At 45.7% G+C, this 25,828-nt stretch overlaps 2 protein-coding genes across 9 annotated transcripts in view; one reads left to right on the forward strand and one right to left on the reverse strand.

The window, feature by feature from the left end:
- The window catches only part of BMX (BMX non-receptor tyrosine kinase), a 51,933-nt gene extending 38,888 nt beyond the window's left edge, over window positions 1–13,045 (forward strand). For 3 of the 4 annotated variants that reach the window (XM_021080136.1, XM_021080135.1, XM_021080134.1), the window contains 5 exons: window positions 3,015–3,231; window positions 4,601–4,665; window positions 6,158–6,276; window positions 9,244–9,401; window positions 11,623–12,085. In XM_021080136.1, coding sequence (XP_020935795.1) covers window positions 3,015–3,231; window positions 4,601–4,665; window positions 6,158–6,276; window positions 9,244–9,401; window positions 11,623–11,697 — 634 coding nt within the window. In that variant the 3' untranslated portion in view covers window positions 11,698–12,085. Of the gene's footprint in view, window positions 1–3,014; window positions 3,232–4,600; window positions 4,666–6,157; window positions 6,277–9,243; window positions 9,402–11,622 lie in introns of all 4 variants that reach the window. The other variant, XM_005673449.3, reaches the window with a different exon arrangement.
- Window positions 16,852–25,828, reverse strand: part of ACE2 (angiotensin I converting enzyme 2) — a 52,356-nt gene continuing 43,379 nt past the window's right edge. For 2 of the 5 annotated variants that reach the window (XM_021079376.1, XM_021079377.1), the window contains exons 15-18: window positions 24,213–24,313; window positions 22,540–22,656; window positions 20,266–20,460; window positions 16,872–17,823 (exon numbers count right to left, since the gene is read on the reverse strand). In XM_021079376.1, the coding sequence (XP_020935035.1) occupies window positions 17,715–17,823; window positions 20,266–20,460; window positions 22,540–22,656; window positions 24,213–24,313 (522 nt within the window). In that variant the 3' untranslated portion in view covers window positions 16,872–17,714. 5 annotated transcript variants of the gene reach the window in all.

Below are 25,828 nucleotides of genomic sequence, written 5' to 3' on the forward strand. Positions count from 1 at the left end.
CACGAGTCCACATATAAATTTACAATGGCATATTCCTCAGCCATAAAAAAGAATGAAATGACGCCAATTGCAGCAACATGGGGGGACCTAGAGATTATCATACGAAGTAAAATCAGACAAACATCATGTGATATCGCCTATAGGTGGAATCTAAAAAAAAAAATGATACAAATGAACTTATCTGCAGAACAGATACAGACTCACAGAAGTAGAAAATAAACTTATGGTTACCAAAGAGGAAAGTGGGGAGGGATAAATTGGGAGTTTGGAATTAACAGGCACGCACTACTATATATAAAATAGATAAGCAACAAGGACTTACTGTATAGCACAGGAAACTATATTCAATATCTTGTAATAACCTACAACAGAAAAGAATCTGAAAAAGGATATACATATATATATATATGCATATATACGTGTGTGTGTATATATACGTGTGTGTGTGTGTGTGTATATATATATATAAAGCTGAATCACTCTGCTGTATACCTGAAACTAACACAACATTGTAAATCAACTATACTTTAATTTAAAATGCACCATTTCCCAACGGAAAAAAATAATCCACGTAGCACAGACAGAAATATTTAGAAGTTATAGATCAATTTAACACACCATTACATAAAATTGGTTCTACGTGCTTCCTTAGACAAATACATCTTCGCAACAACCTGAAAGGTCCCATTCGAATTTAGAACGCTCAAGGTTCTTTAGAGATACCAGCCTCTTGCCCATAGCCCCCCAAACCCCACCCCTCCCCTCTCTCTTCCCACCCCCAGCTCCACCCTGTCCTCAGTGCCTTGCGCAGCCCCCTCCGGGTTTCCCACAAGCAGCTCACTATCGGCTAATGATCAGAGGTGGGGACACCAATAGCATGGTTCACCCTTGGGAGACAGAAGCAGGAAGAGTCTGTACTGGTCCTGGAAGAGGCCTTAGGACTATGCGGACAGGGGGTTCCGGAGTCCTGGGACCCCGACAGTGAGACAGAGAAGGATGCATGGTTCCCAGTGGGCATGTCTCCTTGGCCCTCTGGCCTCTTTGCTTTCGGGCAGGTACATGGTAGAAGGAGGAAGAGAAGGGCCTGTAAAGCACATGCCCAAGGGCATGAGCCTCTAGTGGCCACTACTGAACAGTAAGGCCTCAAGGACAAGATCCCAGTGCAGTCTGGTAAAAATCCTTTTCTCACCCCACTGCTTTCCAGTTGTTCACCAAGCCAATGAAAGTGCGAAGCAGAGAGGCAAAGCCAGCAGACCTTGCAGGGTCCATTTCCTTAGTCGTTTCTTTATGAAGAGCAAAGGCATCCAGAGAGTCAGAATAACCAGTTTCATGACAAAAGCAGAATTGCTTGGAAGCAGAGGTACCATGTGAAAAGAAGCCTCTGGCTGGCACTGGCTTCATGGGCAAGCAACCTGCATACACTTGAGGGCTCCCACACTTAAAAAGGGCTCCGTGCTTGGTTTAATGCTCTGCTGTCACCATGTGGAAATTCCTAAACAAGGATCCTTGCATTTTCATGTTGCACTGTTCCCTGCCAATTATGTAGCTCATTCTGTCTTTGGCCCTTGTACTTTCATAGGACTGGACCAAAAAATCTGGCAGAAACTCCCTTAGGTTCAAGGTGTAACCCCCATGTCCCAGTGTAACTTTAAAACTGCTTTTTTTTTTGTTTGTTTTGGCTACTAGATAGCTAGTAATCCTACAGAATCCTAAAAAGTCATTAACGAATCATGTAGTTGTAAAGAGGTGAAACTGTCATTAGGGGAAAATGTTAAATCTCAAATGTAATGGTCAAACTGAGGCCTGTCACATGAGACATGGTGTTCCCACCATGTGCCCCTAAGCAGTAACTCAATTTGCTCAAAGAACAACTGTTATTGGGTGACGGACCCTGGTCCCATCACAAGCCTTCCCTTAGAAGGGAGCAATACAGGTCTCTCGAACCGCTCAAAGATGCATAACCAAGCCCATGACCTTGAGTCACGGGATAACGCATGTGCCTCTAGTTTAAGAAGAAAGAAAATAACTATTTAATACATCCTCATCTGCTAAAACATTGTTACTTTGCCATGTGAACTTTAATTTACTTTAGGCATCTGATCATTAAAGAACTGTCCATGAGAACAGATCAATTACATAAGGACTACTTGGTGAGCATCATTGCAGGTGTCATGACCCACTAGAAGCACTGTGTCATGTGCTTACCACTTCCTAAACTCATCACCGCAAAATCAGGCAGCAATAATGCACAGCGAAATGTTTTAAAAGAAAGAACAGTCACAACTCATCTCACTTCTCTAACATGGTAGCCATTTTTATTCTACCTATGCCCTTCAAATTCTGACATCATGTTTAATGAAATATTTATACATGAAAATCAGATGCTTTAACTGTTATATAGAGAAGGGATCAACAACAAGGTCCTGCTGAATAGCACAGGGAACTGTGCTGAATTCTGTGACAAACCATAATGGGAAGACCAGGAAAAAGAATATCTATATATACAGATATAGATATTATGTGAATATAGAATATATATACATACACATATATAGATTTATATAGAAAACCAAATCACTCTGCTGCACACCAGAAATTAGCAGAAAATATTATCCATCAGCTATACTTACAATGAGATAATTTTTTTTAGGTTAGCTGCTTTAAAATGGAAGTGATGGCTGTTAGGGTGTAGCTTCCTCCAAATCAGTCATGTACGTTTTCGGGATGCCCCAAGACTAAGAGACCCTTGCTTCCCTGATTCTCTGTAGGAAAGCTGAGTAAGTACCCACAGTGGCTTAATGGCTGCCGAGGCTGTCAGTGTCAAATAGGAGGCAGCATTTTTTGCCTCCAAGGGCTAATGCTCCCAGAATCAGATCCTACACCTTCCCCTCTCTTCCTAAGTTCAAATAGAAGGGGGAAAATAAACAAAAATCTGCGAGTGATTCTTTTTAAGGACATCTGGAAAATGGAGTACGGAAATTCAGTACTGAACTTTGAAAATCTGTTGTTTCCAGGAAACTCAACCATCCCAAGCTGGTGAAATTCTATGGAGTGTGTTCCAAGAGATACCCTATCTACATAGTGACTGAATATATAACCAATGGCTGCTTGCTGAGTTACTTGAAGAGTCATGGGAAAAGACTGGAACCCTCCCAGCTCTTAGAAATGTGCTATGATGTTTGTGAAGGCATGGCCTTCTTGGAGAGCCACCAGTTCATACATCGGGACTTGGTACGCTAAGCCACTGGCATCTCAAAGGAATGAAAGCTATTTACAGATCCTGCCTCCAGCGATGGCGCCATCGGGAGGGAGAGCCAGGAAGGCATCTTAGACTTTGCTCACTTGTGACTTGCTTGAGCCCATGACACTTTTGTAATAAAAATCACAAAACAAAATAATTGAAGCATAGAAACAACAGAAAGAGTAGAAATAGCCATCAAGATCTATGTAGTTGTACTATGTCACCTGAAGTCATTTAAAACAACCCAACATCACCTGACATGTAAATATGTGACGGAGACAACCCAAATCAGCAGAACTGCCTACCTAAGCCACAGGAGAACCTCCCTTCTGACCCAGAGATTCATGAAAAAAAATGCCCTTATTGTTTTAACCCACTACTTTCCTTTATATGATTTTTTTGTTTGTTTTTTAGGGCTGAATTCGCAGCATCTGGAGGTTCCCAGGCTAGGGGTCTAAATCAGAGCTGTAGCCGTCGGCCTACACCACAGCCACAGCAACGCCAGATCTGAGCCACATCTGTGACCTACACCACAGCTCAGGGCAACGCCGGATCCTTAACCCACTGAGCGAGGCCAGGGATCAAACCTGTGTCTTCATACGCTAGTCAGATTTGTTTCCACTGGGCCATGCCGGGAACTCCAGTATATGATTTTTTCAATGGCAATGGCTGATACAGATGTAAAATGTTTAAATAAACCTTTAGCAAGATTAAGCAAATTACGGCTATAGACCAAATCTGGTGCACAGCCTGTAGGCCATAGTGCAGCCTTTGAACCAAAAAACGTTTTTTACCTTTTCAAAAGGTTGCTGAAGAAAAAAGTAGAGATTGTATGTGGCCTATAAAGCCTATAAGGCTTAAAATAAATACTCTCTAGATCTTTACGGAATAAAGTTTGCCAATCCCTGAACCATAAAAAAAGGATCTATGTAGTTTGTGTTGTGGCATAAAGTCTTTGCTTTCCATCTGTTTTCCTTTATACCACACACACTAAGTTTGGTAGCCCATGGTGTCCAGGTGGTGGAGAGGAAACCCCTAGAAATGACCTTTCCCTTCTCGTTGACGAGCTAAGGTTCTGTGTTTAGTGTCTAATACCTTCCGTGCTGTCTGACAAGGATGGAGGCTTGAGGGAAAATACTTACGGGAGCACATTTTCATTTGAAAAAAATGAAAAGTGCAAAGGAAAAAAGACAACTTCCGTACTCGAGATATTATATTTGAAATACAGCACTTGGAGTTGTGATGAGCAATCTTAGATTGTGCAGAGAATTCTGCCAAAGAGAAGGGAGATGTCTGATTCTGATGTCAGGGGAGTCCCGGTCATTTTTACTCCTGGGTAATTTTGTTTTCCCTCCAAAGGCTGCTCGGAACTGCCTGGTGGACAGTGATCTCTCCGTGAAGGTGTCTGACTTTGGAATGACGAGGTAAGCCAGTTCCGAATGGGCAACCAGTGAAAGAGGGATTTCCAAATGGGGATACAGAACCTGATCTGAACTGGGGGCTCAGAAACCTGGATCCCCTCCCTCACAGTACCTGCGACCACCTCATCTGTCCCTCCATAAGATGGGAATGATCTTCAGAAATTATTCCGAGTCCCTTTTAGTTCTTTCAACGCCTTGATGAATCTTTTCTAAACTTACAAATACCACGAAAGAGCCTCAATATTCAAATATAACATGTTACAGCCAGAAAAAAAAAAAAACAAATAGAAAAGGCTAAAGAAGCCTTGATTACGTACGGGCATGTGTTTATGCAGTATCATTATATACAAATCAGACCGTTCCTCCCTGATTCCTAAGTATACTCAGTCATGTACACAAATATGTACATTTACTGTTTGTCCCCAGAAAAAATGGAATCACATTATCTACAGGTGCCTTTGCACATAACCATAAACCACGAGCATCTTTTTATTTCAGTCGATGTAGAGCTATCTTTTTGCTCATGGCTGCATACTATTCTACTAACGTGCCATATTATATTTAATCACTCCTCAGCATGTGAGCACTGAGGTTCATTGCATTTTTATCATTATTATAAACACATCCTTGAACGCACATTTGTATGGTCTTGATATCTCCATAGGATATTATTGTTGTCCATCATTATTTATGGCGGCAGCAGATTAGAAATAACTTACATGGTTAAACAAACGATGCTAATCCACAAGAAGGAAGACTATTCAGCCATTAAACATAAAGCCAAGAAGAAAATGTAGCCATGGGAAAATGTTCTTTGTTTTTTGGGGTTTTGGGGTCACATCCATGGCGTGCACAAGTTCCCAGGACAGGGATCAATCCTGAGCCACAGCAGTGACCACATCAGATCCCTAACCTGCTGAGCCACCAGGCAACTCCAGAAAATGTTCTTGATACACCATTAAAGGAGAAGTAACAGCAAACCTCAATACAACAGAAACCCAATTTTGTTCAAATTATATATAAGAAAAAACTTTGGAAAGCAAACATGTCTCTCGAGTGGTAGGATGATAAGTTATCTCTGACGTGGGATTCTGAATGATCTTACTTTGACATTTTTGTGTTTTCCTATATTTACCAAATAGTTTGCCTTCAGATTTGGGGATTTTCAAAGTTAGACATCATTTTTCGTAACACAATATTGCAAACCAACCATACTTCAACATAAGATAAAATGTTTAAACTGCAAAAAGTAAATAAATAAAGAGAACATGGAAACTCTTGATGCAGTGAAAAAAAAAGATAGCATTTTTTAAATGTTTACAAGTCATAAGCAGCCTCTACCCAAGCTCACACCGCAAAAGATCCAGAATCCTGGAGCACTTGGCTGAGACCCTGCATCGGCCTGGACCACCGCCGAGGCGACGGCGGCCAGCAGGGGGCTTCCACTTTGCCCAGCCAAGGGGCTTCAGGGCTGTGTTGCTGTTTTCCCCTGCAGGTATGTTCTTGATGACCAGTATGTCAGCTCGGTGGGAACCAAGTTTCCGGTCAAGTGGTCCGCCCCAGAGGTGTTTCACTACTTCAAATACAGCAGCAAGTCAGACGTATGGGCGTTCGGTAAGAATGTGGCCACTCGGGACCCAGCCCCATTGCATAAGCCGGCTTCCACAACAGGAAACCACAAGAGCAGCAACACGCATTCTTAGCAAAAGCTCTGAGCCCTTACAAAATTACCTGCATGGCCAGAGACCAGCAAGGGATTAAAAAAGAGGATGGGGACCCCTCCCTGTGTGGTCGTGAGGCTGCCTGCCACGTATTGTCTAATTTGCACCGCGCTAGCACCTTCTCATCGAATCCAAAGGGATACGCGCTTTTCCACAGATTTCTGGGTTTTTAGAAGGAGTTACTGAAAATGAAAACCGAGTTTGCGTGAGGTACAGAATGTCGAAGGGCTTAAAATGAAGTCACCAACGTTCTGTGTGAAGCGGCGTGATAACCTTTGCCTTCGGAATTGACTCATGTGGGGGGCCTGCCCGGTGCAAACACCAAACCCGACTCAGCACTTTCTTTGGCCCATCCCAGTTTGAGCCAGGGCCCTGGTTCAAATTCATCACTTACAGCAGGAGTCAGCACACCACGGCCCAGGACCAAAGCCAGTGGCCTGTGACTGTAAGGAGAGTTTTACTGGCACACAGCCCCGCTCTTTATACAAAGGGTCTAGGTACTGCCTGTGGTTGAGCCTGTGCTGCAACAGTAATTGCCAGAGTGACTGCATGACTTGTAAAGCCTAGAATACTTACTATGTGGCCCTTTGACAGAAAGTGTGTGCTGACTCGAATTTTATTAAAAGATCTATACTGACATTTACTAACGGTAATTAGAAAACAGAGAAAACTCTTAAATCGTGATTGCGGGGATTTTCTGGTATTGTTCTATATCAGGAGGAATGTCAGGCTTGTTTAAAATCACTGTCAGAAGGGCCAAGGATAAGTAATCCAAATTATCCTAAAGCTATGGAATATACTGAAATCAACTGAGAACTATTTCATGCCTGTCTCAGTCCATAAGCACAGTTTGATTTTCTACATGACATCTGACTGCCTGAAGAAAGGACAATTTAATTAGCCATTTATTTTTCTATGTGACAATTCTTAAAAGTACTCCTTTTTAATAAAAGCGGTATTGTTCATTGTAAAAAAAAAATTCAATATATACAGAAAAAGGAAAACACACAAAGAGCATTTTGGTGAATACTTGATGTCATTTCGTGCTGATGACCTTGTCAAAATTAGTTTCAGTATCTTTATATCAATTGATATGCTTTATGAAAGATTTTCATTTTTTAAATTTTTCTATTTTTTGCTTTTTTCTTAGGGCTGCACCCATGGCATATGGAAGTTCCCAGGCTAGGGGCTGAATCAGAGCTATAGCTGCCGGCCTACACCACAGCCACAGCAATGCAGGGTCCTTAACCCCCAGGGATCAAACCCGCAACCTCATGAATACTAGTTGGATTCGTTTTTGCTGTACCACAAAGGGAACTCCCAAAAGATTTTTACAAATCAATATCCTTACTCAAGAGTCACAGCTGGTTTTTGACCAAAAAAATTGCATCACCCAGGTTGATTACTTACCTTATGTGCCGGGATCTGGCTCCAAATATTTTTTAGCTGTTTCCAAAAACTAAATTCATGCTTAAATAAGTTGTCCCCAGTGAGGATATTCAAAATAAATCAAGACTGCTGAAAGCAAGTCTCAAAAAAAGCATCTCACAGATATTTTAAGCAACGATGTTATTCTTGAGATAAGTGGCCTTCCAAAGAAAATTGTGAAGGGGACCACACATTTTTGGATGGTTGTTTTACAATGTTTGTTTAAAAAAAAAGAAAAGAAAAGAAAAGAAAGAGCAAAGCATTACATTTCGAACGGAAGAGCAATGAGGTCCTACTGTACAGCACAGGGAACTATATCCCATCTCTTGGCACAGAGCATGATGGAAGATGACATAAGAAAAGGAATGTATACATATGTACGACTGGGTCACTGTACTGTATGGGAGAAAGTGGCACAAAGCTGTAAATCAGCTATACTTTAATTTCAAAATAAATATTTAAAAAAGAAAGAAGAAACAACAGTCACCACAATTTGTAATACTACCTTACTGCAAATATTTGACATAAAATCTGTAGCTCTAAAAGTCAAAGAAGTCTTGAAGTTAGGACTTCGGTTACGGTTCTACAACAAGTTTCTCCCGCCTTACATCGTTCTGGTTTTCCAAGATTTTAAAGCTGGCTGACTGCTGGAATTCTCTGGCTTGGCCTGTCTGACAGCGCAACGGCCACCATTTAAAGAGCCCTTAAAATGTCCCAGTGCCCTTTCAAATGCTCCCCGTGTTTCAGCCTAATCAATCCTCACAGCAACTCTCTGATGTGCCAATATCCACACAGTAGAGACAGAAAACCCGAGCTGAGAAGGACTACGAAACCTGCCCAGCCTGTAAGTGGCAAAGCTGGGCCTCAAAGGCCATGTCTGACTGGCCGCAGGTGCCACCCTGTCGACCACCCTGAGCAGAACTCAGTTTCTTAACCTGGACTCCACGCCGCCCTGGATGGGCTTTGGGGAAGTGCGGACTTCCAGAAAATGAGCACGAAAACGCTGTGCTTCGCCTGTGCCCAGGGAAAGCCCAGGGTTTTCATCAGACTCTCGGCAGGAGCCCTGGCCCCCAGGTATTGGAGCCCGCTGCGGCAGTAAGACAGGAAGGAGGAATGGTGTCAGTTTACCTTGAAATTCCACTGAAAGGTCATTTGATTGTACAGTGAACTGTTGCCAAGGCAGAGAGAAAGGAAGGGCGAGGACTTCCGTCGACCACTCCTGGGGGCAGGTGTCGGGTGGGGGGGGCTGTCCCTGTGGGTTGAAGGAAGCCCCGGCTGCCTCTCTGCAGCGGCCCCTGAGCCTTGCTCCAGTCCCTTTTGCTAAGACTCCTTCCCCAGGGATCCCGGCTCCCACCCAGAGCCTCCCCAACCCTGCCCAGGCGGGTACCTGCTGACCGTGGCTCTCTCTCCTCCTCCTCTGCCCGCGGCGCAGGGATCCTCATGTGGGAGGTGTTCAGCCTGGGGAAGCAGCCCTACGACTTGTACGACAACGCGCAGGTGGTCCTGAAGGTCTCCCAGGGCCACAGGCTCTACCGGCCCCAGCTGGCGTCGGACACCGTCTACCAGATCATGTACAGCTGCTGGCACGAGGCAAGTGCCCCCACGGGGCGGCAGGGGTGCCAGGCCATGGGGTGGGTGCCGCTCCCCGTGGAGGAAGCCCTGTGGGGGCAGGGCGCCTGCCGCGGAGCAGCGGGAAAGGGCCCGGGCCCCTGCCCGCAGGTGTCTGTGATCTGCAACCAGCACCGTAGGCGCCAGCAATCTAACAAGGTACGTGCCAGCGCTGGTCTAAGAACGCCATAAATATCAACTCATCTGTTCCTCAGGAAACATACTTTGAGGCACGTATTCGTCTCATGGCTAAACGAACAGAACAGGAAACAGAGACCCAGAGAGGTTGAGGGACTTGCCCGAGCTCACACAGCTAGTAAATAAGAGGCAGGCCGGCTGGCATCGGGGGCCCTGTTCTCAACCACAGTGCCAGAGGGGCTCTCCCCAAGGGGCAAATGCCTAACAGAGCACCGAGAAGCCGTGCAGAGGGCACGGGATGGACACCCCCCCTTCCCTTGCCTCCCGAGCGCTGAATCAAAGCCTTCCATGCAGGGGCAGAATAGGGGTTATCTTTTTTCATGAGACCAAAAACCCCCGAGCCGTTTCTAATTCTGGGTGTGAAAGAGAAAGACGGACAGGGGCAGGAAGAGCTCGGAGGAGACGGAGACCAGCTTCTGGAAGGCCTGTTACCTGAGTCAGGGGAGGACAGCTCTGCCCAGCGTGTCTGGCTGTGTGGGTGGAGACGGGGTTCAAGGGCACCCCGGGGAGAGCGACGAGCGCAGGCACAGGTGCAGAGGCGAGTGTGAGCACAACGTGTGAGCACGGCGTGCACGCCGGCGCTGTGCCTGGAAGGGCTGGAAATGAGTGTGGCAGAGGAGGTCGAGGCCAGAGCCTAGAGCCTGAACGACAAAAAGAGGAGTGCAAGTTTGGCTTTCTCCAGGCAATGGGGAGACACGGGCGGGAGATGCAGGAGAGTGATGCGCTAATCGGGGGCTTTTCCAAACGTTCATCTGGATAAACAACAAGGTCCTCCTGTTCCGCACAGGGAACTATATTCAATATCCTGTGATAAACCATCATGGAAAAGAATAGGAGACGGAACGTGTATATAACTGAATCACGTTGCTGTACAGCAGGAAGTAACACAACATTGTAAATCACTATACTTCAATAAATTTTTTGAATTTTTTGTTAAAGTAGATTTACATCATTGTGCCAATGTCTGCTGTACAGCAAAGTGACCCAGCCATACATACATACACATTCTTCTTCTCATATGATCTTCCATCCTGTTCTATCCCAAGAGATTGGATAGAGTTCCCTGTGCTGTACAGCAAGACCGGGTGGCTTATCCATTCTCCATGTAATAATTTGCATTCACCAACCCCAGACTCCCAGTCCCTCCCACTCCCTTCCCCCTCCCTCTCGGCAACCACAAGTCTGTTCTCTATGTCTGTGAGTCTGTCTGTGGAAAACAGTATGGAGGTGCCTCAGAAAACAAAATATAGAACTACCATGTGATCCAGCAATAACTTTTTTTTAAAAAGAAAACATTAATCTAGGCGCCCATAGCCATTATATGATGTTGCATTATTTTAATTACAGACTTCATACCCTGTTTTAATACTAGGTAGGCTAGCATCCCCCCCTTGCTCATTTTTCATCATGTTCTTAGCTATTCTGCATATTTAAAAATCCACAAACTAGAGAGCCAGTTTGTTCAGCTTGCAACAAGCTTGCACATATTTTGGAGGAGACTGTATTTGGTTTGTGTTTTAACTTGGGAAATCTGCCATCTTTATGGTATTTATGTGTTCCGGTTTACATTTGTATTTTTCAGCAACATTTTAAAGTTTTCCTCATTTGGGGGGTACATGTTCGTTAGTATTTTATTTGGGTGTTGTTGCTATTGTAAATGAGGGTTTCGCTTCCAGTATATCTTCTCATTGGTTACTGTACATATATGGGAAGGCTATTGAGTTTGTACGTTAATTTTACATACTGCTCTCCTGGTGAATTCCTTACTATTCGGGTTGGTTCTATCACCAATCCTCTCGGTTTTTCCAGGTATGAAATCACATCTTATGCACATGGATACTTTTTTCCAACTCTTAGGGCTCTGTCTTCTCTTTAGGAGAAATGTCAACAGTGTTTCCAGATTTTAAAAGTTGCTAGCTTTGGTACTGCGATATAAATATTTTACATAGTTTATTTTTAATCATAACCTTCATAAACTAAACCACTGGGTTTTTCTTTTATCTAGCTTCCAGAAAAGCGTCCCACATTTCAGCAACTCCTATCTTCCATTGAACCACTTCGGGAAAACGACAAGCCTTGAAGAAGAAATTAGGAGATCTGATGAGAATGATGATAAATATTGGCCAACATTTTCATTCTTTTTAAGGAAAGTAGCAAAACACAGACACTGTAATTTGGCTAGTCCTTCTCTCTGTGCTGTTTCTTCTATTTTCTAGAAATGAGCAAGGTAGGAAACAAAAAATTTCCTAGAAATGTAGGTCACATTAGTAATTTTGTTTATGCTGCTTTTAATATTACACTTCCCAGCCTTTAGCAAAAGCACATTTTCTGATTAAAAAATAGACAGGATGTGTACCATGTGTAAAGATTGAACAGAATTGAAAAATCATGTGTTGGATATTTGTTCTTTTCTCAGTATCATCACTATCATGATAATTAAATGTTATTAACAAGTATGGAAATGGCAACACTTGCCTTCATGTTTCAATGTTCTCAATCTGTAGCGTGCATGAGAATCAAACGGAGAGTTGATTTAAAACACAGGTTCCTTAGGAACTGGCCCAGAGATTCTGGTACAGCAGGTCTGAATGTAGCCTGAGAATTTGTTTTTGGTGGGTTTTTTTTTTTTTTTTTTTTTAGGGCCACAGCTGTGGCATATGGAGGTTCCCAGGCTAGGGGTCTAATTGGAGCTGCAGCTGCCGGCCTACACCACAGCCACAGCAATGCAGGATCCGAGCTGCGTCTGCGATCTACACCACAGCTCATGGCAACGCCGGATCCTTAACCCACTGAGCGAGGCCAGAGGTCAAACCTGCAACCTCATGGTTCCTAGTCAGATTCGTTTCTGCTGCGCCATGACAAGAATTTGTATTTTTAACAGGCTCTCAGATGTGCTGGTGTGGTCAGTCCAAACCGACCTAGGGGATCTCATTATGTGGTGGGCACCGTTAGGTGATCCATCATCCAATCCAGTGACACAATTCTCATCTGATACCCAGATTGGAACAATGATTTTATGTCATCATGTATATAAAACTAGTTAACTAATGTTATTCATTAATACATTAACACATAACATTGGATCACATAGAGACAGTTTTTAAAGATGCTAAGGTATAATGATGTCTTCTTCTTTATATTTAACCATCATCAATCGCAACCTGAGCATAACCATGATCTTGTATTCGACTGCTGCTTTCTACACTGGTTCCCCCCTGTCTGCAGGTAATAGGTTCCAGGACCCCCGGTGGATCCCTGAAACCGAGGATTATATCAAACCCTACACGCACCATGTTTTATCCTATACATGCATCCTATGATCAAGTTGAATTTAGGAGTTAGTCAGAGTAAGAGATTTAACAACAATAACTCATGATAAAATGGAACAGTTATAGCGATATAGTGCAATAAAAGTTATATGAATGTGCTCTCTGTCTCTGTCTCTCAAAATAACTTACTGTACAAATTTAATGCCTTTTCCATCTTAACGAAGCACTTATGCAGTATGTGGCTGTAACTTTTGTAGCAAAATTAGTATGAATTCAACTTTCTTCTTGACAGCTTCTCCAGGAGAAAATGTGTTCTTGCCATAGATTTTAGCCACCTCGGCATCTGATGTTTTGCTGTTGTGGTTCCTCATCATGTTAGGAGAACGGACGCCTTTCCACCAGGGAAGCACTTTACGGCTTCTCTCCGGCATTTCCGGATCACCACTAGCACTCCTCTGGCACTTTGGGGCCAGGAATGAGTAAAAGGAGGGTCACTTGAACCCAGCACTATGACACCCAACAGCGGATCTGATAACTGCGGCCACTAAGTGACGAATGGGTGGGACTCACTGGCCAAAAGGCCAATTCACATCCCGAGAGAGCATTACCGATGTTGCGAGATTTCATCCACTACTCAGAGCGGCTTGTGCTTTAATACTTATGAACTGTTTCTGGAATTTTCCATTCCCTCTTTTCAGATGGCAGTTGACCAAGGGTAACTGAAACCGCCAAAACTGCAACTGCGGATTTGGGGAGGGGATGGGGGTGAGGGTTCTGCAATCATTTAAAAATCTTTGAGGGAGTTCCCGTCATGGCTCAGTGGAAATGAACCCTACTAGTATCCATGAGGACGCAGGTTTGATCCCTGGCCTCACTCAGGGGGTTGGGGATCCAGCATTGCCGTGAGCTGTGGTGTAGCTTGCACATGCAGTTTGGATCCCGTGTTGCTGAGGTTGTGGTGTAGGCCAGCAGCTGTAGCTCCAATTCGACCCCTAGCCTGGGAACCTCCATATGCTGCAGGTGCAGCCCTAAAAAGACAAAAAAATTATATTAAAAAAAAATCTTTGGAGTTCCCGTCGTGGCGCAGTGGTTAATGAATCTGACTAGGAACCATGAGGTTGTGGGTTCAATCCCTGGCCTTGCTCAGTGGGTTAACGATCCGGCGTTGCCGTGAGCTGTGGTGTAGGTCACAGACGCGGCTCGGATCCTGCATTGCTGTGGCTGTGGTGGAGGCCGGCGGCTACAGCTCCGATTCGACCCCTAGCCTGGGAACCTCCATATTGCCATGGGAGAGGCCCAAAAAAAAAAATGGCAAAAAAAAAAAAATCTTTGAGTTTGGGGCCCTGGGGCTTCTGGTTAGTTTGACAACTGAACTATTTTGGTCTCCTATCCTGACACAGAGGTATAGGAGTCCTGGTTGAGCTTCTCATGGCTATTACTAAAAGGCACCTTAGCTTTAAATATGGTCCTGGGGAATGCCCACCTTCACGGCCTGCTGCTGAACCCCCAGATTCTCATGATTTGGGAGTGCTTCATCGTCACCTCTGTAAGAGCAAGAAGGGAAAAAGAAAGGTTATGTGAAGGGCACTATTACAGTGAAAAGACACTCTAATTAGGAGTTTCCACTGTGGCATAGTGAGTCAAGGATCTGGTGTTGTCACAGCTGTGGCATGGATAAGATCCCTGGCCTGGGAATTTGCATAAGCCACAGGAAATGAAGAGAAAAAAAAACCAGACACTCCCATTAAACCCTTAAGAGACATTCACGCCCTTCCTCATCCCACTCGGCCCTCACCCCCCAGCTATTGCAAATGACCCTTCTTGCTTATTTGTTTCTTGACACTTAAATAATGATTCCTTTATTTCTAGCAGAATGGACTTATGATAAAAGCCTTCTGGTTTTTTTTACAGAGGTACACAAATCTCAATATATAATGAAATGGAACTTTTGAAATAACCAGTAAGGCATTGATACAGTCAGCGAGCATTTGTGTAGCGTGAACTGTGTGCCAGGGGCCTCCCCCCGCCCACGGAAAAGAAGAAGGACCACACCCCTCCTCCTCCACGGGCCCGCAGTCAGGTGGGGTGCCGGCCTTTGCGGCTCTGGTCTGGACGCCAGAGATCTGCACACAGACTGTTAACGCCCCCCCACACACACCCCAGAAAGGCTCCTCATGCCCAAACTAGGTCCTTCTGCTCCCCCCTTAAACACTGTCTTCCTTTCTTCTTACGTCGATATATTTGATCTTCCAAAAGTGAAACTGAGTAGGACCCCATGGAACCTTCCCGGGGACAGGACCCCACCCCCTGCCCCTGCCACCCTGCCTCTTGTTTATAGAAAATCTTTAGCCTCCTCCGAGGCCTTTTCCAAGTTCCAAATAGCAAATTTAATCAGAGAATTGAGAATCAGCAGAAACAAAGAAAAACAGTCAAGCAAGACAAAATAATACTAGTTTAGCCAAAAAAAGGACCTTTAGTTCCTCCTCACTGGCGAGAGAGAATATCCTGGGCCACGTCCTTGAGCTGTTTTGCAGATACGAACACTCCCACCAGGTGGAAGACGTTAACGGCGTGCGGGCCACCAGCACACGGACCCCAGATGGGTTAGAACCATAAGGGCGATGATGTTAACTCAGGAAATGCTACCTGTAACCTCACCACCAACCAATCAGAAGAAGGTCCACGAATGATCACACACCCTACAATCTTCAAACTTAATGTTGCCTTTCAAAGCCCTTCCCTATTATTCAGAAAATAAAAAGCCATCAGGAAGTTTGGGTCTCATGAGCACGAGCTGCTAGTTCTCCTTGCTTGGCTCCACACTGGGTGTCTTCCAATAAACACTGTACTCTCCTTCACCATAACCCACCGTCAGTAGACGGGCTTCGCCTGCCCACTGGGAGAGGAGACCCAAGTTTGGTTCGGTAACAAAAATAACCTTCTTTATAACGAAAGTAATACATGTTTGTCACAAAAATTCAAACACGGGATTGTCTACTCTGAATAGAGGCAAAAGCTGTGCTTAGAAGCCTGGCTGCAAAATTCTAGTCAAGCAAGATTTTATGGTACCTTAGCGGTTGATCAGAAAATAAGTCCCGGAGTTCCAATCGAGACACAGTGGTTAACAAATCCAACTAGGAACCATGAGGTTGCGGGTTCGATCCCTGGCCTCGATCGGTGGGTTAAGGATCTGGTGTTTCCATGAGCTGTGGTGTAGGTCACAGACGTGGCTCTGGTGTAGGCCAGCGACTATAGCTCCAATTAGACCCCTGGCCTGGGAACCTCCATATGCCACAGAAGCGGCCCTAAAAAAGACAAAAAAAAGAGAGAGAGAGAGAGAAAATAAGTCCACTGATGCTAGGAGGAGTCAAGTAAAGGAACAATAGTCAAGCTATTTTAAAAATGCATAATAATTGTGAAGTAACTGAGTTTAGTGGTGATGTCTAGTGTTTATTGTTGTTGTTTAAACCCAGGGCCTGCCTATGCTCTCTCGAAAGTGAAGAAAAAGGTCACCCTCCCCTGACCCAGCTAATGAATCCACCAATGCCACCATCTCTATAGGATTTATTCAGCACACAGTTACTCTAACATTATGCTGGTCACCATATAAAGTGAATCGTTGGGTAGAGTTTGGATATTTTAGCCTATTTAATCCATTTTCAATCAGTTTTCAGGTCTGTAAAGATGCTGTGCTCAAAACTAGGCTGAGGGCTCTGAGATATGTAAAAGCATCACCAGGTTTGCTTCCTGACCCGATGGTGGCGACACTCAACGCAACGCTTTTTCAACTGATTTAATCATCACTTTATGTAATAAATACAAAGCAACTGAAGACGCTGGGATTCATTCCAAGACATTTAAGAGGTCAAGGGTCCTGGGCAGTCAGATGGCAACTTTGTCCCTGGAAGTGAAAAGCAGACCGAATCCATAGAAGCCCCAGCACATAAGTATGCACGAGACCACAGGACTGTGTAAATCATATTTATTGGATGTCTGCTTTGTGCTCAGCACTGCTCAGACTCTGAGGGCAAATACAAAAGATTTAGGAGGTTGGGTGCCCACTGCAAAGGGTTCCATTCAGTTGAGATCTCCATGCACTCGGAAGCGTGCTTCCACGACACGTGCTCTGGAGGGGGTTCACGGAGGGCCCTGGGGCTAGCTTTTCGTGGTCGGGAAGGTGGTGATTGAGCAGCTTGGAAGGGAGATGGCAATGTCCTCCAACAGCTCTCTGGATTCTCCTCTCTCCTGTCGTCAAGTCATGCTGAAGAAGGCAGGCTCCAGTCCAATCATCGCTGTGGGCAAATCGCTAGAGTACTTACATTAAGTTAACGAGAAGCGAGTGTGTCCTCCTTTACACTTGGATTAAGTCAAAGTCAACAGTGTGTGCCATTCCCAACCCCTGCAGCTCCATCAGGTCACAGGCACTGTCCTTAAAAGCCATCCGTCAGATGCCACACACAACCCAACACCTGCTCCCACTACCTTTCCTTTTTTTTTTTTCTTCCCCAACTCCAGCAACACGACAGACTTTTCCATTTCCATGACCCCCGAACAGCCTGCAAGGCCAAAGACACACGCTCTCCATTCTCAAGGAGAAGCATCTCTTTCAGCAAACAGAAAAGAATTCCAATCCTGAGGCAGAAACAAATTCTAAAAGCGATGCAAGAGAAGATACCCTCTCCTCGGGCAGGACTTCTTGGGACCACTTTTCCCAAACAGGACCACAGTCTGGCATTTATTGACATCCTATAATTTCCTATTTGCTCTACCATGAAATTAATATTTACATGCAATAACATCACCTCGCGAGGAAACAAAAGAGGTTTTTCTAAAACGAAGTCTGAATGTCATCGCCATTTTGGAATCCGGAATTACTTTCTCCTTTACTCAAGTCCATGGAGCCGTAAGGGTTTTCTTCGCTGCTTGCTTGCTTTTTCCTGTTAAAGAAAGTGAAGTCGCCCTAGTATCATGATCGCGAGAATGACATGGCCTCCCTTGGATGCCACTGGGCCCAAGCATCTTTTCCGTCTCAGCATCTAATCACCTGTACTCATATGTGCGTATCAGGCCCCTCTTGATGGACCATAAGCACCCAGAGTGCAGTGAATTCACTTCTTTAGCCCCAAGATCCGTTGGTGCGATGGCTGGCAGAGCAGGAGACCGGTTAGGGTACAAGCTCTGGAGTCAGAGAGAGGGGCCTCTGTGCCTCAGTTTTCCTCTTTGGAAAATGATGGCAATTGCGTGAAGTCAATGAAATAACGCTGGCAGGGTACTCATGGTACCTGGCATGCAATCCTCAACAAATAGTAACCATTATTACTATCTTTAGGGTCTCAGTGCCCACTTAGCCAATCACTCATTTTATTTGTTTGTTTGTTTGTTTGTTTATGGCCATGCCTGAAGCCTGTGGAAGTTTCTGGGCCAGAGATCAAACCTCTATCACAGCAGTGACCCAAGCCAGTGCAGTGACAATGTCAAGTCTCTAACCACTAGGCCACCAGGGAACTTCCTCCAATCACTTCATTTTAAAGAGTTTCCCTACTATATTACCCACTTCCAAAGTATAAAGATCAGGGGAGGAGGGCCAGCTTTTTGTACATCAACCAGCTTTACGAACTGAGCATCTATCCATATAAGTTACAGACTAGCTGTGCAAACTTGAGAGTTTCTTGGCCTCGCTGAATTTCAGTTTTATATACCCATGAAGATAATTACATATTTACAGCATAAATTTGCTAAGAACTTTAATGTACCTAAGTACTGAGCAAGGTAAACAGTCTTATTTTTCTATGTTCTTTTTATCAACATAATGCGTAGCACGAAGGAGGTGCCGCCAAAGACATTCTGTAAAGAATTACCTTTGGAATAGTAGCTCATGGGCAAATTCTTAGCATATAGAGGGGAGCTTCTTAAACTATAATATGCACATGAATCACCTGGGGGTCTTATTAAATTTTGATTCTCATGCATCAGGTCTCAAAAAAACTGATCGTTTTTGTTGACTTTGGGAGGAAATTTAGAAGCAAAGAGTGACACACAGACTCTATGTATCCTTTTGTATTAAAAAAAATGTGAACTATACGGATGTGTTCTATTCAATGCCTGATTGTTTATTTTTTATGTTTTGGCTGCACCCACAGCATATGGAAGTTCCCAGGCTAAGGACTGAATCCAAGGCTACAGCTGCAACCTACACCGCAGCTGTGGCAATGCTATCCTTAACTCACTGCACCAGGCCAGGGATCAAACCTGTGCCACCTGAGACAATGCTGGATCCTTATTCCGCTGTGCCACAGTGGGAACTTCATGTGCCTAATTTTTAAAATGAAGACCTTTGGGAGTTCCCGTTGTGGCTCAGTGGAAACACATCTGACTAGTATCCATGAGAATGCAGGTTCGATCCCGGGCCTCGCTGAGTGGGTTGGGGATCTGGTATTGCCATGAGCTGTGGTGAAGGCTGCAGACTCGGCTTGGGTTCCATGTTGCTGTGGCCGTGGCCAGCAGCTATAGCTCTGATTCGACCCCTAGCCTGGGTTGCACGGGTGTAGGACAATTGGATATGCCTCGGGTGAGGCTCTAAAAAGCAAAAAACAAAAACCAAAAAAAAAAAAAAAGAAGAAGATGAAGAAGATCTTTGGGGGAACAAAAATACAGTGAAGAAAATTGAGCAAAATAAACTAGTGCCTGTAAAAAATTAAAGAACACGTTTAAACAAAGTGTACAGAGCGTTTGTTAGGTCCTATAAAATAGTGTTAACCTCAATTACATCAGCCCAGCAAAAGGAAATTATTTTCTCAAAGTCAAAAAACAAATTTAGTGGCAGAGCCGGACTATAAATCAGGTCTCTGGGGATTTAAATCCCCAGTGACCTTGGATCTTCCACTCAAGAACAAATTCGAGGATGCCTGTCCCATGAACTGAGGGGACAGCAGGGCGTCCGAGAAGGAATGAAGATGATTCACGTGGAACAGTTGGAAGCAAATGTCAGAGGTCATCCTTGAATGATTTCACAGCTCAGACCCATCACGAACCCAGTCTCTAGGGTCCCTGCTGGACCAAGGAGGACCCATCAGTAAGGACAGTCCCTGAGCCCACCCATCCATGCTGCGCTTGGAGGGCCTCTGAGCAGTAGGGAAATGAGCTGCGGCCAGCTGTCCCCAGGCTGGACCTCTCCTGTCTGGTAGGGGTAGGGCTCGCTAGGAAGGCAAAGTGCTGATGAAATCTGATACATTTCTAGGGGGTGCACAGGAATCTTTAGGTGCAAAATGGTCCAAATAAGTAACTGGCTTGTCCAACCTCCCACTTACTGCAAATTTTCCAGTTATTTTCTTCCTAACCTTTCTGTTTTAGGACAGATAAGACAAGGAAAGGTCACTTACTTCCTTCGATCTCTGATCCCGGTGAAAATGAGCACGACGATACCGACCACTACCAATCCCATCACCACCCCAAAGATAATCAGCCATACGGTGACAGGTGGCTCATCGGGGGGTCCCAGCGTTGGCTGAATCCCCAGAAACTCCAGGGTGTTGTCATCCAGGCGGAAAGCATCGTTGATCCGGCTCCGAGACATACTATTCCCCAAAGCAAAACACGGAGGCAAAAGGGACACTTAGCAAAAGAGAATGGCCGGCACTTATTTACTCCTTCTAGCAACCTTCCCAGAAGATATGATAAGGCTTATCCTAAAAATGGACACCCCAAAGAGCAAAGACATCAAAGTGAACACCCAGTTCAGTGGAAGGTCTGAGTTTTGACAACTAGGCCTCTTGCAACCTGGATGAGGTTTGGAAACAGCTTCACTGGAAAACTGGGTTGCAAGTGTGGAGGCGGGCAAATGGTCAGCACGCATTCATTTGTGACTACTGTGCTGAAAAGGCAAGCCTGGCAGGTTGGCTAAGAATTTCCCTTCTGTCAGGGTATGTCTGCAATGCCTTTCTATCAAATAAGGGAAAAGCACAACTGGATACACCTCTTCCACGAATGAATCAGGCCCTGTACACAAGTCTCCACAGCTGTATTTTCCAAATAAAAGCTGTCGACATCCAAACAAAAGGCAGCACTGGGGAGAAACACAGGGAAGGCGCCTTTGCCAATTCCTCCAGTGCTAGGCTGGGATATGGCTGAATTGTCTAGAGGGGGAAAAGGGCGAAGATTCTCTCTTAAAAACAAAAAAGAGTGAAATGGGGAACATTGTGGATTGAAAACCAAAGGGCCTGGCACCCATCTTCCTGCTCCTGGGTCTAGCACAGGTCAGGAGGTTGGAGGGGGTGAGGAATGACCCCCTTGGCAACCTCAGCCTGAACGCCTGCTCATTCTGGAAGGAGAAACACGTTGAGGACCCCGGCAGCTTCCAGGAGGACTGGGATCTTTCATGATGCTCTCAGCTGGCGCTTTTCCCCAAGACAAGCCATGTGGGGGCAGCCACTGGGTCTCTGGGCGGGCTCGGTTTAGGTACACCCCACTGAATCACATTTTGAAGGCAACACTCCGCCCCGCAGCTCTGGCTCTGCTTCCGGAGGTGACTGGCAGCTCAGGAGCGCCACCTCGTGAGCAACTTGTGTACCACGGGGAGTGCAAGCTTTATTTTTTATTTTGAGTTTTGAGTTTTATTTTTTAAGACCAGGGGAAACCTCTACATCTATGCAGTCTTCAGTCTTGCTGTTTTGGGAAGCAGCTATGACACAGAAAACTGTTCCTTCTAAACAGTCAATGCCGACCGCAAGTCCCTCTGCTGGTGGGGAGGCTAACCAGGGTGTGAGGAATCCTAGGCTGGCCTACCTTGTCTTCAAAAGAAGCCTACGGCAAAGTCCCCAAAGCAAAGGATGAAAACACCTGTCCACGGCCCCTCTGCCCTTAGCGTTTTCCAGACGTGCTGGCCAGGCTTTCTTCAGCCGGGACCTGCCGCCTTTGCGCGAGAGCATTCTCAGGCCATGAGATGGGGCCCTGTGTGCAGGCCGGCGATGCTGGGGAATGACTGTCACCTGTAAGCACGTCTCAACCAGTGGCTGATGGGAGTTGGTGTATAAGCACCTAGCGCGGATGGCCCAGTTCAGGTGCCTTTTCTTACGCTGGCCTCTCAGAATCCCCAGGAGGATGGAACGCTGGTTGCCCAGTGTCACCTGCTCACTTACTGCCTTCCTTCTGCTCTCTGTCTCCTCCCCGCATTCCTCCATCAGCGCCTCTTTTTTTTTTTTTTTTGCCTTTTCTAGGGCCGCTCCCACGGCATATGTAGGTTCCCAGGCTAGGGGTCTAATCGGAGCTGTAGCCACCGGCCTATGCCAGAGCCACAGCAACGCCGGATCCTTAACCCACTGAGCAAGGCCAGGGATCAAACCCGCAACCCCAAGGTTCCTAGTCGGATTCGTTAACCACTGTGCCATGACAGGAACTCCCATCAGCGTCTCTTGAGATCAGCTCCCAAACAGACTTCCAACACTCCAACCCTTGTCTAAGGACCTGCACCTGGGGAAACTCAGTTAAGACAACCCCCCTGCTACGAGATCCTCCTGGAGTTCAGACCCGCGTTTTTAAGATGAAGGACAACATGTAAATGACCCGGGACACTGCCGGGCGCCTGGGGACACGCCAACTAGTAGTTCCTGCTGCTGCGCCCCCAGCTGAGCCCCTGGCCCTGGAAAGGACGTCATTACCTGATGGCCTTTTCGACGTCACTTCTGGGAATGATGTCAGACATGTTGGCAGGTGAGGTGACAAAGAAGTTGAAGGAGATTCTTGGCTTCAAGTCACTCACCCACACGTCCTCCGCCCTGTGGAGAAACAAAGGACACAGCTTCCCCGCTGGCACAGAGGACGCTGTCCAGAGCTCCTGCTGGGGAAAGCAGCGTGGGGGAGGACCCCGGGCTGAGGGAGAGGGACACGGGCAGGGCCGGCAATGGAAGGGCCCGCCGGTCCACTCAGCCTTAACACGGCCCAAAGCACAGGAACTCATCTATGCAGGTTGAGATGGCAAGTCTTGGCACTACTGGTTCTGCCATCACATAAGAACCATAGGTTTTTTTTATTCAAGGATAGAAATATTTCAAACGGGAAGCCGCAGCAGCATCAGCAAGGAGTCAGTGGCGACCAAGGACTGTGATCAACAGCATGGTGGGCGGCAAGGGCTCGGTTCCATGGGCAGGAGTGGTGCGTTTACATCTTCCAGCTCTGCCCCTCCCAGCAAAAGACCTCGTGCCACCCCCACGCGGAGGGGGAGGCGGGGGGTTCACAGTACAATGTGGCAGGACTGCGCTCTCACGCCACCAGATGCAGCCCAGTGAAACCCAAGGCAGATCATGGGGCGCAGAGGCTTCCTCACTCAGCAGCAAAGCCGATGGCCTTGGAAGGGCTTTGAGGTGCACAGGCACCTTCTCCTCGCCTTCCCACCCCCGTGGCCCAGTCCCCACTGTCTTCTATTCGCTCCCTCGGCTCCCGCCACGCTGGCCTCCTGGCAGCTCCTCCAGCAGGTCAAGGATATTTGCTCCTCGGGATCTTTCCACCTGCTATTTTCCCAACGGAAACACTGCCCTCATTTTCTGCACCTCTGGCTCTCTCTCCTGCTTCAGCTATTTGCTCAATTATTAACAGGCCTTCTCTGACCATTTTAGTTAAAATTGAACTCTACACACAACACACACACACCAGCAGTCTCCAGCCCCCTTTCTGTTGTTTTTCTCCCTCACCCTTGTCACCATCGAATTCTACTATATTTCACCTACATGTTTTGTTGATTGTCTACAACACACACACATAAAACACACACTTTAGAATATAAGCTCAATGAGAGGAGAGGTGGAAAGAATGGGAGAGGAAAAGAGGAGAGAGGAGGGAAGGGGAGGAGAAGAGGCCAGGAGAGGCCACTGAGTAACAATGCTCGTGCCATCTACAAGTCAACTAAGCCACAATCACCCCTAAACAGAGTGGTCCACGTTCCAGGAGAGCTAAGAGGTTTAAACGTTATTAGGAAGTTTTTCTTAATTTCACTTGAAGAAAAGTTGAAGCATAATATTTTCTCCAACCCACGGGTTACTGGCTGGGGTAACTTTTTTCTTTTTCTTTTCTTTCTTTAGGGCTGCACCCGAGGCATATGGCGATTCCCGGGCTAGGTGTCGAATCAGAGCTACAGCTGCCGGCCTACACCAACACCAGATCCGAGCCGCATCTGTGACCTACCCCACAGCTCACGGCAATGCCAGATCCTTAACCCACTGAGCGAGGCCAGGGGTCGAACCTGCATCCTCGTGGTTCCTAGTTGGATTTGTTTCCACTGAGCCACGACGGGAACTCCCTGGCTGGAGTAACTTGAGGGCACAGCAAATCCACTCACCCAAATGGAATGGTCTCATTTTTGGCACTTGAAAAATAATTTCTCATGGCGTAGGCAATAGATGACCGGAACAGATACATTTCATTGTCATTCCATTCATACTGCAAGTTCAAAAGAAAAACACTGCTCAGGAGAGACTGTGGGGCACATTACAACCTGGTACTCCACCCGCATTATTTTTAAATTGTCTAATATTCCAAAGATTCTTACTCTGCATTAGTACCTCAGCATCGCGTGGAGGGCTTGCTCAACCATGGCACACGGGGGGGCCTAGCCTCGGGGTCTCTGATTCAGAAGGTCAGGGACAAGACCCAGGGACCTGCAGCTCTAACAAGCTCCCAGGTGGTGCTAACACTGCTCGTTCAGCAACCTCGCTTTGAGAACCACTGGCTTCACTGGCCCTTTCAGTTTAGTTCGATGTCAGCTGAAATAAACACCCGAGGGCAGGTTTATAGGTGGGAGTCAGGTTTATAGGTGGGAGTCAGGTTTATAGGTGGGAGTCAGGTGAGCCCTTGGTTTGGGTTACAATGTCCATATACGCTGAGTTTTGACTATTTTTTTTTAGTAAGTTTGCAGATGTGTATAAATGTAAAAGAGATTTGAGTTTCAAAGGAAAAGGATAATGTTTTTAAAAGCAAGGTCACTTGTTCTTGATATTCAGCACTAAACCAATGGCTTGTGTATCTGCACGGTTCAGGAAAAAGTTGCTGAAAGAGAAAGGAGCAGTCGCTCCAGCAGGTGGAAGTAGAGATCAAGGAATAGCACGTACTACTGCTCTTATTAATATCATTACTAACGTTCGGGTTACTATTTCTATGCTCAAAAAAAATATGAAAAGCCAAGTTCTCAAAATAGTGGCAAAGATCCAGTTAGACTTTGCCACGAAATAGCTTGAATGGGGCAGCTATGCTGGCCCTGAAAGGTAGGTGGCTAAAAGTGGTTTCTGGTCTCCTCAAAGCAGCCTGTTGCTCAGTGGACAGGCCTCAAAATGTTACACCATGAACCCCTCTGAAGAGTGTGGACCAATCCCTCAGTGCATGGAAAGAAAACGCAGGGACAGGCATCAAGAAAAAAAAGACAATTGAAAAGGATCCTTATCTACTCAATATTTTAAATTCAAGTCGTTAAAATTTATTGTCCAAGGAAGAGCGAAAAAACACTATGACAGAGAAATAATCCCAGAAACACTTGATGATTGTTAAGAAATAGGAACTTGAACTTTTTTTTTTTCCCACTGTACAGCAAGGGGGTCAGGTTATCCTTACATGTATACATAGCAATTACAGTTTTTTCCCCCACCCTTTCTTCTGTTGGAACTTGAACTTTTAGTTTGGGAAGTGATGCACCTCCATTTTTATTATTTCTTTCTTAAGTTTTCATTTTTTACTTCTATGATTTTATTTATATTTAGATGTCTTATCTGTGAAAATTACACGACAGCTACTGTGGAGCCCTGGACAATACTGAACTTCCCAGGAAAAGTAAGCGGGTAGAAATGCAATCGTCGGGTCTGTCCAAGGCAAATAATACCTGGTCTAGCACCTTGGACTGTTTCATCCACCAGCACCAGGTTGCCCTCTAATCCTGCAAAGCCTTCAGGCTGCCACACGCCCACC

This window comes from Sus scrofa, chromosome X, assembly GCF_000003025.6.
Source record: "Sus scrofa isolate TJ Tabasco breed Duroc chromosome X, Sscrofa11.1, whole genome shotgun sequence".
Lineage (NCBI taxonomy): Eukaryota > Metazoa > Chordata > Mammalia > Artiodactyla > Suidae > Sus > Sus scrofa.